The following is a 12,411-nucleotide window of genomic DNA, read 5'->3' on the forward strand; positions in this document are numbered from 1 at the left end:
TATGTAACTGTAAAAAAAAAGAAATTTTGATCTTACCTGCAAAGACTTTGGATTCGTCTGTTGGGACCGCCCTCAAATGCCTCAGATCACTCTTGTTGCCAACTAACATTATAACAATATTATTATCTGCATGGTCTCTAAGTTCTTTGAGCCACCGTTCTACATTTTCATACGTTAGATGCTTTGCAATGTCGTATACAAGCAACGCTCCTACTGCCCCTCTGTAATATCTGGAATGGAAATGGTGAAAATAAGAAGGATAATTCCACATATTATAATAGTTAATTTTCAGTAATAGAAGAATGTCAAAGAAAGCATGTTGGGTTATAAAGGTACATGTACGTAGGTATCGCTTCAAAAACAATCAAACAAGTATAATCTGCTTCTGTATACTTCATATAAGTTCATATATCAATTAATAATAATGTACATATCACATGGACTTTTACTGATTCATTATGATAATTCCTTTAAAAAATGGAGTACATGTACGCCTGTTAAAAGTGTATTTCAAGAAAGAACTCATTTTGATGACAAAATTTGAGGTTACACTGTATATTGTAGTCAAGTAGGTTTAGGTTGAGTACAGTGTACATGTAGGTGTACACATCAATAATCCCAGCTTTGACCTAAAAATTGAATGCAAAGTATTTAAAGGTCAAGTCCACCCCAGAAAAACGGTTGATTTAAATTAATAGATAAAAAATCAAACATGAATAATGCTGAAAACTTCATCAAAATTGGATAAAAAATAAATTTTTTTGACATTTTAAAGTTTCGCTTATTTTTCACAAAACGTGCTCAAATCAGTTATGCAAGTGGGAGAGTCAATCATGTGACTCACTATTTCTTTTGTTTTTTATTGTTTAAATCATACATATTTCAATTTTTACGAATTTGACAATTAGGACCTCCTTGCCTGAACCACAAAATGTTAAAATAATGTAATTCTACGTGTTCAGGGAGGAATGAAACTTTGTTTCACATGACAATGACAAAAAAATCAAAATATTTCATATTTCATAATAAAATACAAAAGAAATAGAGAGTGGGTGATGTCATCAGTCCCTCATTTGCATACCGAACAGGATGTGCATATAACTGTTTTGTGAATTTAAGCAAAACTTTAAAGTATTATAACTTTCTTATTTTATATCCGATTTTGATGAAATTTTCGGTGTTATGCTTGTTAGAATTTTCTCTTTCTATTCAAATCAGCTTTTTGTTGGGGTGGCCTTGTCCTTTAAGAAATCATCATTAGAAAATGGACAAGTTTTTATTCCTTCTTGATACAAAGAATATGTTAACGTGAATGATGCTGTATCTGGGAAGTCAGATGGATATTAGAACTGTGGACATTGGGGATAAAGGATGAGAATTATGTACATGTAGTTCATACCCTGTATGTACATGTACTGTATAAAGCAAACAAAAAAGGACCATCATAAAGTGAAGAATTTACAATGCATAAATATTACACTCTATGAATCACTTTGTAAACAATAATACGGTAAGTGTTCCCTCAGACCCCACCTGTATGATGTCATCATGATCATGTAAAATATCAACCAAATACATGTACTGCCCTCTTCATACATTTGAAAAATGCTTACAGTACATGTATTTTACATACATATTGACTACAGTGTAAAGAGAAATTCAACATTTGGTCTGAAAATCACTTTGGCTTTTGACCCAACAAGTACATGTATGTGGGTTGTGGTAATATATGAAAACCACTAAAACTCCTCACTGAGAATAAAGGAAAAAGTAATAATTTCTATAAAATTTGGCTAAATTCACTCATACATGTACTGTCCCATAGTCTGATAGAACAATTGTATGACAAAATAACCCCACAAGTGTAGAAATTATTTATTCCATCAAAATACATGAACAGGTACAGGGTGTACATGTATTTCAATTACCCTCAGTGAACATGACAAAAATTCTAATGAAATTCAAGCTTGCATTCATTGAATACAGATGCTTGTGTACATAAGGTAGGATGGGCATTATGCTGAGATTCAATTGTGTGCATTAGAAGAGGTATGCAATATACAATTTTCCTTGTCTCTCAGTCAGCATTGATAAATGTAAATTCACATGTTCAGTTGTGAGCACTCAAAAGTTTGTGAACCCCACAACAAAATGCACTCCTTCATCATGACTTCACAATTAAATATCTAAATGGCAAAACTTGAATACTTTAAATGTGTTAATTTTCTGGCAGGATTCACTAACTTTTTAGCACCACTGAATACTACTTCCTTATGTTTGTAGCTCATAGTACTGGTGGATACATGTATGTATTGCATTATTTGCATTATTTGCATAATATGCAAAAATGTCTCAACATACATGTTCATGTATTTTACATACAGTACATTGTATACATGGTACAATGTAAGAATACATGTAGGACTAAGAATGAACAAAGGTTTGTTAGTGAAAAGTACATTTACAATGAAACCATACAGGTTTATAAACAACACATCACACCTTGCCAAGAAGCCAATCATATCGACAGACATTGAGACAAGGCCTACTTCTTCTGAAGACGACTATTGGTTACATCCCTGCCAGCGCACATACAGTGTACATGTACATGTATATGTATAGAGTTTCATAGTCATTTCAAGAACTGGTGTTACATGATGCACAAATATACCCTTCAGACCACTTTACAAGCACACAGAGTATTAATCAGTGACAGCATGAGAAATGGCCAGTATTCAATCATCATACCTGATGAATTGGATATGCAATTGTACATCTTTGATTGAGATTGACAGAAAATGACTGTACATAAAAATGTTTGCGGTCCTGACTGAAATCCAAGGAATTGTTAATGTTTCTTTTAACAGAGCATACTAAAAAAATAAAATAATAATATTTACAGGATGTAATGTAAAATGATGTGTGATTTCCTTTTCACTAGAAGAAATTAAACTGTATTTTTAAGATAACATGTACATGTACCATCGATGGTTAATCACATTATTGGGTACAGTTTAAAAAGGGTGTGTGCATAATTCCAGTTATGCATAATCATGCATGAAACAAGGAATAGTTTTTTAATCCTAATAATATACATGTAAAATGTAGAAGTAGTAGATGCTTCATACTGCAGCATACAAATGTATGCTGCAGTCAATTCTTTGACTACCTGTTTACCTATGGAACAAAAGCTGAAAATATCAAATCTTGTATCAAGTCTGAGTACCGGTACATGTAATTGAATTTTAAAGTTAAGCAATATTAGTACACAGCTCCTCGTCATAATATTAAAGGTTACCAAAAATTTTCTGTAGAATCTGATTTTTTGTGCTATTTCCCCTATTTTGAGGGTGCTGAACATGAATCTGCTTGTTGCCAAATTTATAAATGCCGTCTTTGACCGTTGCCATGGCAACGGATTAATTTCTCAAAAATAGCATGTATACCCCTGTAAATGGTAGATAAACATGATAAAAATTAGAAAATAGATTGAAATCAAGGTTCCAATTAAATACAAATGAAATTCAGAAATATTTAAGATCATCAAAATAGTTCCAACTGGCCCGTTGCCATGGTAACGGCTCATTTTTCCTCCAGAAAAGTAAAACAAAAATTGATTTAAAGTTGTAGAATCTGTTTTTTTTTGTTTCATTTTCCATGCGTTTACGGTGTATAAACATAGGAGTGATTTTTGCTAAATGTATAAATACACTCTCATTACATTGCCATGGCAACCAAATAATACCTTATTTGGTAAAAAAATTAATAACATGGTTAAAAAGATAATGGCGAGAAATACAATAAAAGCGACCTAATCTACATGCGTTGGGTTTTTCCCACTCATTTAGAACAAAAACTACACAAAACTATTCTGCAGGAGTTTATTGGAATGATAGGAATTGATGTTGTCTTGACAATGTTTGAATTAAAAGATAAATTAGAATATTGCAAATGGCCATTGCCATGGTAACAGTTTATTTTTCTCAGAAAAGTATATATTTTTTTAAAAAATAATACAGAATCTGAATTTTCTTTCGTTTCCTCTAATTACAAGATGCTATATCTATATATGCTTGTTGCTAAATGTATAAATACCATCTTAAGCCATTGCCATGGCAACCGAATAACATGGGGGAGATAATAATGGAAAATACCATAAAAATCACAATCTACTTGCGTAAATTTTGAACCATTCGTTCAATATTGAACAAAATATACGGTAAGTGGTCTGCATGAGTTCATTTGAAAGAAAATAATTACTGTTGCCTTGGTAAAACTTGCATTTAATATAAATATAAATATGAATGTTGCAACCCCCCCCCAAACAGCTGATTTTTCTCAAAAATCACAAAGTTGATAAAAACTTCTGATTTTCCTTTCATTTCCCATAATGTTAGGGTGCTCAACATCCATATGCTTGTTAATGTAAAAATACTCCCTCGGGCCATTTTCAATTTATAATCCAATTGACATAATCCTTATCATTAATCATAAAGTTCAAGTTTCAGGTCATATGATCAAGGTCGTAGGTCTTTTACGATCGCCAATATTTGGCCATGTTGTATTATCATCATTGAATCTCATCAAGTTTCTGATAAGGCAAAACTTTGAGAGTGCATATTGGTATTCAACCATCACTGATCATTGTGCAGGAGTTTCAGGTTAAAGTTCTGGTCAATGAACTTTGACTGTACTGTGGTATCAACATCAAAAACTTTACTTAGGTTTATTAATTTTCAAGTTAATTATATTATCATGTCACAAGGTGAAGGTTAAGGGTCTTTTGAGGTAATAAAAAAACCCCTCAGGATTCTATTATTAAATGAATGGGTTTTTCATGAAAGTCCCACATTCAGTCTACATTAACACATGGAAGAATTTTACCTTGTATCCTCAAAAGGTCAGTTGTATCTAATAGAAGGCCAGGATTATGTCAATTTGCCAAATAAACTTTAGAGTTATATTTATTATCTTTAACAGCTTTATATTAAAGGTCAAGTCCAACCCCGATAAATGTTGATTTGAATAAAGAAAAATCATACTAGCATAACGCTGAAAATTTCATGTAAAAGAAGAAAGTTGTGGCATTTTAAATTTTGCTTATTTTTCACATAACAGTGATATGCACAACTCAGTAATAAGCAAATGAGACAGTCGATGATGTCTCTCACTATTTCTTTTGTTTTTTATTGTTTTAATATACAATATTTCATTTTATACAGATTTGACAATAAGGGCCAACTTGACTGAACCATATAGTATTAAACAATGCTAATTACATGTGTTCATGGAGGAATAAAACTTTGTATTAGACATGAGAATGAGAAAATAGGATCAAAAATCATATTTCACATAATAAAATGCAAAAGACATAGTGAGTAGATAACATCATAAGACTTCTAATTTACATACCGACCAGAAAATGCCAGTATCTTTTTTGTGAAATTAAGCGAAAATATAACTTTCATGTTTTACATCCGATTTTGACGATATTGGATTTTTCTCTTTTTATTAAACTTAATTTTGTGTTGGGGTGGACTTGTCCTTTAACATAAATACATACATTTGAACATTTATAGCAAGTTCTTCATGTAAACATGCTCAAAGCACTTTCCAATATAGCTTAACATTGTGGGGGCGTCGTGGTCTAGTGGTTAAGCCTCTTTCTTTCTGAGGGACATGGGTTCGATTCCCAGCCGGGGTGTGTTTTCCTTTTAAAAACAAGAAAATTATCCATATTGTACTGCAACCCAGGTGAGGTAAATGGATACTTGAAGGAAGTTGTGAGCAGCGGATGAGGTAGACTAGCTTAGCCAGGGTAATACAGGAGCACTATACAAGTCCTAGGCTATATTATTTCATTTACTGTTATAAAAATGAATAATTCTACTCTTCAAGTGCTTACAATATATAAAGTGGGTGTTATATATAAAATTAAAAAAATAATTGTACAGAAGGACATGAACTGATTTTGAATACTGGGACCAGTGAAACTTGTGCACTGTTTACCCAAGTTGGGGATAGAATAGGGTATGGAAAAAACCCAGCATGAAATGTATTGTGTTGTCAAGTTATTAATAGACAAGTAAACAAAGCAATTTTTCTATGATTCTGTTTTTGACCAGTAGCAAGTGAAGCTCTTTGAACAAAGGAAATATGATCATACTTTCTTGCTGTTGTAATGGTACCGACTGCTCGATTCTGAATGTGATGTTTTGACTATATCTAGGCGCCTGAACACCAGTGATTGAACAGCATGATGGCAAGCATCATCCGTCAATATTTTTCCGACCATTATTGTATCATGGTAGCTCCATGTTTGTATGAATGGGAGTTTTGGGTTTTACAAAGCGAATTTACTTGCTTACTCGTTAATGACGAATTAAGTTCAACACCTAGAATAATTCTAACAGATTCAGCAGGTTCAGAATTACCAATTAACAAATGAACATGGGCAGGTAAATAGTGTCTATGTCTAGGACTTTTTGTTCATTCAAGAGCAGGCTTAACTTTATTTCTTATCATTGATACATTAATTTCCTGAATACAATAGCATTGTGAAAACTAGTTGGAGATTTGGGAACTAAAGAAATCAAATTCAACATTATTCTGCCTCAAAGTGTCCCCAAGTGGTAATAAATACCGAGAAAAAAGTATAGGTCCCAGTACAAAACCCTGAGGAACGCCATATTCAAACCCATCACCCATTTTTAATTACTACTGACCGCCATTCGTTTTAAAGGCAGGGTCAGTGTGTCAAATGTAAATGGGCCCTGTTGTACAAAGAGTTACGATTGATCCAGTCAATAGTAACTCTATGGAAATTCATCAGTGTCATAATTTTTTTCTATGAAAAATTTGCACAATGTCCTTTGTAAACAAAGGAAATCACACAATATTGTTAAGAAATTTATGACTTTACAGATATACATTCATATCTAGAAATCTTTTTGAACAAACATACATTTCATATGCTGATTTTGCTGGCTTTCCATAGTGCAGATCAATCGCAACTCTTTGTACAACAGGGCCCCAATTTTGATTTGTTGACTTTAAAACCCCCAAATAAATATTTTGAACAACTCTCTATCAAAATGGAATCATTTGTGACCCTTAAATTGGCAGCCACCTTGGAGTTAGAAGTTGGGGGTAATTCAATTCAGCAAACAGATGTTGCATGTCAAGTTCTTAAAAACTTTACCCCTAAATCATTATGTTGTCAGATTTCTAGGTCAAATTGCCCAAAATATTCTCAAAATTGTCTCTAGCTGAATTCTCCCACATTTCACAAACCCTTAGAAAAATTGGCATACTGGCTATTTTTTCGTTATAAAATTTATTAGAGCACAAATGGTAAAAAAAAATCTATACACTACACATTCCTCACTTGAACCTGGGAAGCGATTCGCTAGGTCCACTGGAGAGATTGAGCGTTGACCACAGACTGTAGGTGGTTGGACAATAGGGTGACCCTTTGATTATGAGCAGAGCCATCAAGGGATTCATTCAAGTGAAGGAAGCTACATCTTGATTTGAGTCTGTTTTTGGCAGGTTCATACTTAAGAGTAGATGAAGATGGTTATCTTCTTGCTTGTTTTTTCCACCTGTGCTGATACCTCTCTTCTGATGTGTGGATGGGCAATACCACACTGTAGCTAGAGATCATCTGCTCTTGTTTTTGTCGCAGCCAGTAATTGCTCTGCAAGCAGCATTCAGGGCTGTATCAATCGTGGCAGCACGTGATGACCTAAAACGGATGAGGACTGCATACTCAGCAGTCAAGTAGCAAAGAGCAGGAGCTGTCGCATGGATGGTTTTGCACCTGTTCCCATTTTGTGTTGGAAAGCTTCTTCAGGATGCTGTTCCTTGCTCCAACTTTAGCCTTTGTCTTGGCATCATATTCTTTGTAGGTAAGGGAACTGTCTGGGGTGACGTCAAGGTAGATTGGCTTACTGGTGTGTTCCAACCATTTTCTATACCATCTGACCCTTAGCTGCTGATCTGCATCTCTGTTTTTTAGGTGGAAATCACTGAGTTGGGTTTTCTCTGGATTTGCCCAGAGATGATTTGCAGCGTAGTAAGGAGTCAGGCTTACCAGAGCATCGCTGAGTGCTTTTTCATCTCTTCAAAGGACTGTTTGTGTGAAGCAATGGAAATATCATCAGCGGACAGGTAGCTCTCATTATTTGGTGGATTGGTTGGTCATTTGTGTAGATGATAAAGAGTAGGACGATGATGCTTCCTTGTGGGAGACCTTTTGTGTGTCAGCCATCTGCTACTGGAACCACTGAGATTCACAAAACCGTTGATTTGAGAGCATGTTCTGAATCGTCTGTGTCAGGCTAAGGTCCTTTGTCATCTCAAAGACTTTCCTTGTGAGTATTCAATGATTGTGTCGTAAGCTTCAATGAGGTCAACTAAGGCTGTTCTTTTTATCAACCCTTCCTCGAAGCAATCTTCAATGTACTGTGTCAGATTCAGCAGTTAACTAGTACAAGACTTTCCAGGCCTAAATTCTGCTTGTTCTGGAATGAGGAGCTCATCCACCAAGGGAGCAATGTGGTGGAGTAGGAGCCTTTCAAAGATCTTGTATGACAAAGCAGAGATATTGGCCTGTAGCTCTTTGGGCTGGCTGGTGTTTTGCCTGGCTTGAGTCAAGCCCCTTTCACAATTGACGTACGACCTGTTTACGACCGCCTGCAGCAGTTTTTTCTTGTTGTTGCACGAGCTCTCGCAGTCGTTGTAGACGAATGCACGAATTTAAGGTGGTCGTGACTGGTCGCATCTGAATTTGAACATGTTCAAAATCCAAACGCGATCAAATACGATTGATTTACTCGCGTCAGGTCGTACCATCGGTCGGGCGATCATCGTGTGAGTGTTGTTCAACGTTGTACGACTTGGTGCGAGAGGTGGCACAACTACGTATAGTCGCATGTAGTCGACTGGAGGTCGTACAAAACCTGCACATGTGCTAGAGACCTACAGAGACCAGTCTTGCGACTGGGTGCGGTTATATAAGACTGTTGCAAGACCGATCAAAATAACGGCTTACAACATTCCACTACCGTTGCATTCGCATGTATGCGACCGTTCAGCCCCTTTCACAATTGATGTCCGACCAGTTTACGACCGGCTGCAACAGTTTTTTCTTGCTGTTGCACGATCGATCTCTAGGTGTCTTGCGAGCACTCGCAGTCGTTGTAGACAGTCGCACGAACTCGAGGTAGTCGTGACTGGTCACTTCTGAACTTTGAACATGTTCAAAATCCGAACGCGAAATACAATCGATTCACTCGCATCAGGTCGTATCCGGGTTCGTACCATCGATCGGGCGATCATCGTGCGAGTGTTGTGCAACGTTGCACGACTTTGGGCGAGAGGTGGCACAACTAAATTTACTCGACTGGGGGTCGTACAGCACTTGCACATGTGCTAGCGACCTACATGTACAGAGACCTGTCTTGCGACTGGGTGCTATAATATATGGGCTTACAACATTGCACTACCGTTTCATTCGCAAGTATGCGACCGTTCCCCTCTCAATCCCTCGTGCAACACTCGCATGTGATCGCACGAGCACAATAGGATCATAAGCGACTTACTTTTGCAACGGGTTTTACTGGTTGTTTTGTTGTACGACAGCTGTTGCAACTGTGAAAGCCTCTGTGCGATCTTATGAGATAACTGGCGATTGATCCCTGTTGCAGCCTGTCGCACGACCAAAAGGTCGCAAATGGTCGTACGTCAATTGTGAAAGGGGCTTTAGGCAACTACCCTTGATTTCCTCCATAAGTTTGGCATTGTGCTTTCACTCAAGACAGTAGTTTAGCATGTCAAGCCGCCGTTGGAGTGCAACAGGTCAAAGATGTTTCATCTGTTCACAGATCGAGGACATCGTCCAATCCAGCTGCCTTGCTGATCTTCATTGCTTTTATAGCATTGCACAAGTCGTTCATGCTGAAAGTTTTCGTGAATCCAGATGACTCTTGGCAGGCTATTCCCAACCTTTGAGGTTGGAACTTCGCGGGTTACCTTGGCTGTTCACTAGAAGCTGGCTGGCCGCTTGGCCGGCGGTAACTTGGGACCTACATGTAGATTGGGACTTTGTAGAGTCATTCCCAAGGATCCGAATCTGGTGTTTCTGCTGGCCCTGAGTATAGTTTGTATGGAATCCTTGTGGAATATTCTTCCTTGATGATTTCTTCAGCAGCTCTAAAAATGTGTCGTAATGAGTAGGGAGTGCAGGGAGGTTCTGAAGATATGTATCCAGATCTATGGAAAACTGCTCACAGTTTACTTTCTTCAGGTTGAAAAGTCTGCAGGAGGGAACTTTGCGAGTGATGTTTACCATGACATCAGGCAATTCGCAACATTGATATTTATCATATGAAATTAAATTGATTAACCACTATCAAAGCAACAGCAACAAGCATATCAATGTCTAGCAACCTACATGTATACTTTGGCGGAAATGAAAGAATAATCGGACATATTTTTATTAAAATTTGTTATTTTCTGGTGTAAATGGAACCGTTACCATGACAATAGGCAATTTGCATCATTGATATTTATTTATAAAATCAAGCGTTGCCAAGGAAATATCCATTTTATCATTCTAATTAATTAATGCAGAATACTTACCGTAATTTTGCTTTAAAAATTAAATTAATGGGTCAAGCCTTTCGCATGTAGATTAGTTCGTTTTTACTGTACATCCCACCATTACCTTTTTCAACAGGTTATTTTTTACCAAATAAGTTGGTATTTGGTTGCCATGGCAATGGTCAGAGATGGTGCTTACACAATTACCAACAACCATATTAATTTTAGAAACCTAAACTTAGTGGAAATGAAAGGGAAAAAAACGTGACTCTACATGATTTTATCAAAATCTGTACTTTTCTGAGAAAAATAAGATGTTACCATGGCAACGGGCCATTTGCAACATTGATATATACTTTTAAATTCAAGCATTGCCAAGGCAACATCAATTCCTATCATTGACCAATAATCTCATGCATAACACTTATGTATTTTTTGTTCTAAATGAGTGGGAAAAACCCAACACTTGTAGATTAAGTAGCTTTTATTGTCTTTCCTGCCATTATCTTTAATTCCATGTTATTATCTTTTTTTACTAAATTAGTTATTATTTGGTTGCCATGGCAACGAAATGAGAGTGTATTTATACATTTAGCAAAATCACTCCCTATGTTTAACATCCTAATTGCAGGGAAAAATGAAACAAAAAACAGATTATACAACTTTAAATTTTTTTTTTTACTTTTCTGGAGGAAAAATGAGCCGTTACCATGGCAACGGGCTAATTGGAACTATTTTGATGATCTTAAATATTTCTAAATTTAATTTGTATTTAAACGGAACCTTGAATTCAATCTCTTGGCTAATTTATATCATGTTTATCTACCATTTACATGGGAATACATGCTATTTTCGAGAAATTAATCGGTTGCCATGGCAACGGTCGAAGACGTCATTTATAAATTTGGCAACAAGCAGATTCGTATTCAGCACCCTAAAAATAGGAGAAATAGCACAAAAAATCAGATTCTACAGAAAATTTTTGGAATTCTTACTACTTGCCGCCTACTATATGTTGTGATGAAATAGTTCCATGTACATGTACATGTATATAGACATGTAATAGAAGGGCAGATGATGTCATGTCTCCTCTTTCCTTTTCTTAAACATCTAATTCTTAGGCCTACCCTGTATAATTTTTTTAGTTCATATACTGTATTATAATCGATATTTTAATCGATATGTTTCCAACAAACTAAGTTGCAGCAATACAAGTATCAAATACAGTACCGGTAATTAAATCGGCAGTCAATCATTTTTTATTCATTCTTGGGAGGACAAAATTGAATTTATAAGTAAATGTATAATTTACTTTACATAAAATACAAAAGACTATAAAGTGGGGATATAAACAGCATCAGCTTGCTCATTGCACATTCATACTATTTCACCAAAATAATACATACATGTAACTTTAAAATGTCATAATTAAATATTGCTTGTAAGATTTTGATTAAATTCAATTTTTACTTGTTTTATTTGTCTGATTTTACCGCATCTAGATAACTTTCAGCTTAGACTAGAGTACCCTTAAAAGTGCCATCTACATGTACATGTACATGATCTACTTGTCTCGATGGGGAGATACATGTATTCCATGTCGAATTACTAACTTAACATACATGTAATATGGCGAGATAAGTTAACTTGCCCAGTCAAAAGTACAGTGCTAACATGGCAAGATACCATATTTCGTCAAGTCGACTACAAGAAAGTAATATGTCAATAACGTCTGCATGTCCAGATACGTATATAACTTGACTAACCAAGTATCACTTTCATGCTATAAAATAGTAGAAATCACAT

General features: G+C 35.7%; 1 protein-coding gene across 1 annotated transcript in view; it reads right to left on the bottom strand.

Annotated features, from left to right (window-relative positions):
• The window catches only part of LOC121411189 (ras-related protein Rab-11B-like), a 31,853-nt gene that overhangs the window by 10,100 nt on the left and 9,342 nt on the right, over nt 1-12,411 (bottom strand). Inside the window, exon 3 of the mRNA XM_041603760.1 lies at nt 37-230. Coding sequence (XP_041459694.1) covers nt 37-230 — 194 coding nt within the window. The remainder of the gene's footprint in view (nt 1-36; nt 231-12,411) is intronic.

This window comes from Lytechinus variegatus, chromosome 3 (genome assembly GCF_018143015.1).
Source record: "Lytechinus variegatus isolate NC3 chromosome 3, Lvar_3.0, whole genome shotgun sequence".
Classification (NCBI taxonomy): domain Eukaryota; kingdom Metazoa; phylum Echinodermata; class Echinoidea; order Temnopleuroida; family Toxopneustidae; genus Lytechinus; species Lytechinus variegatus.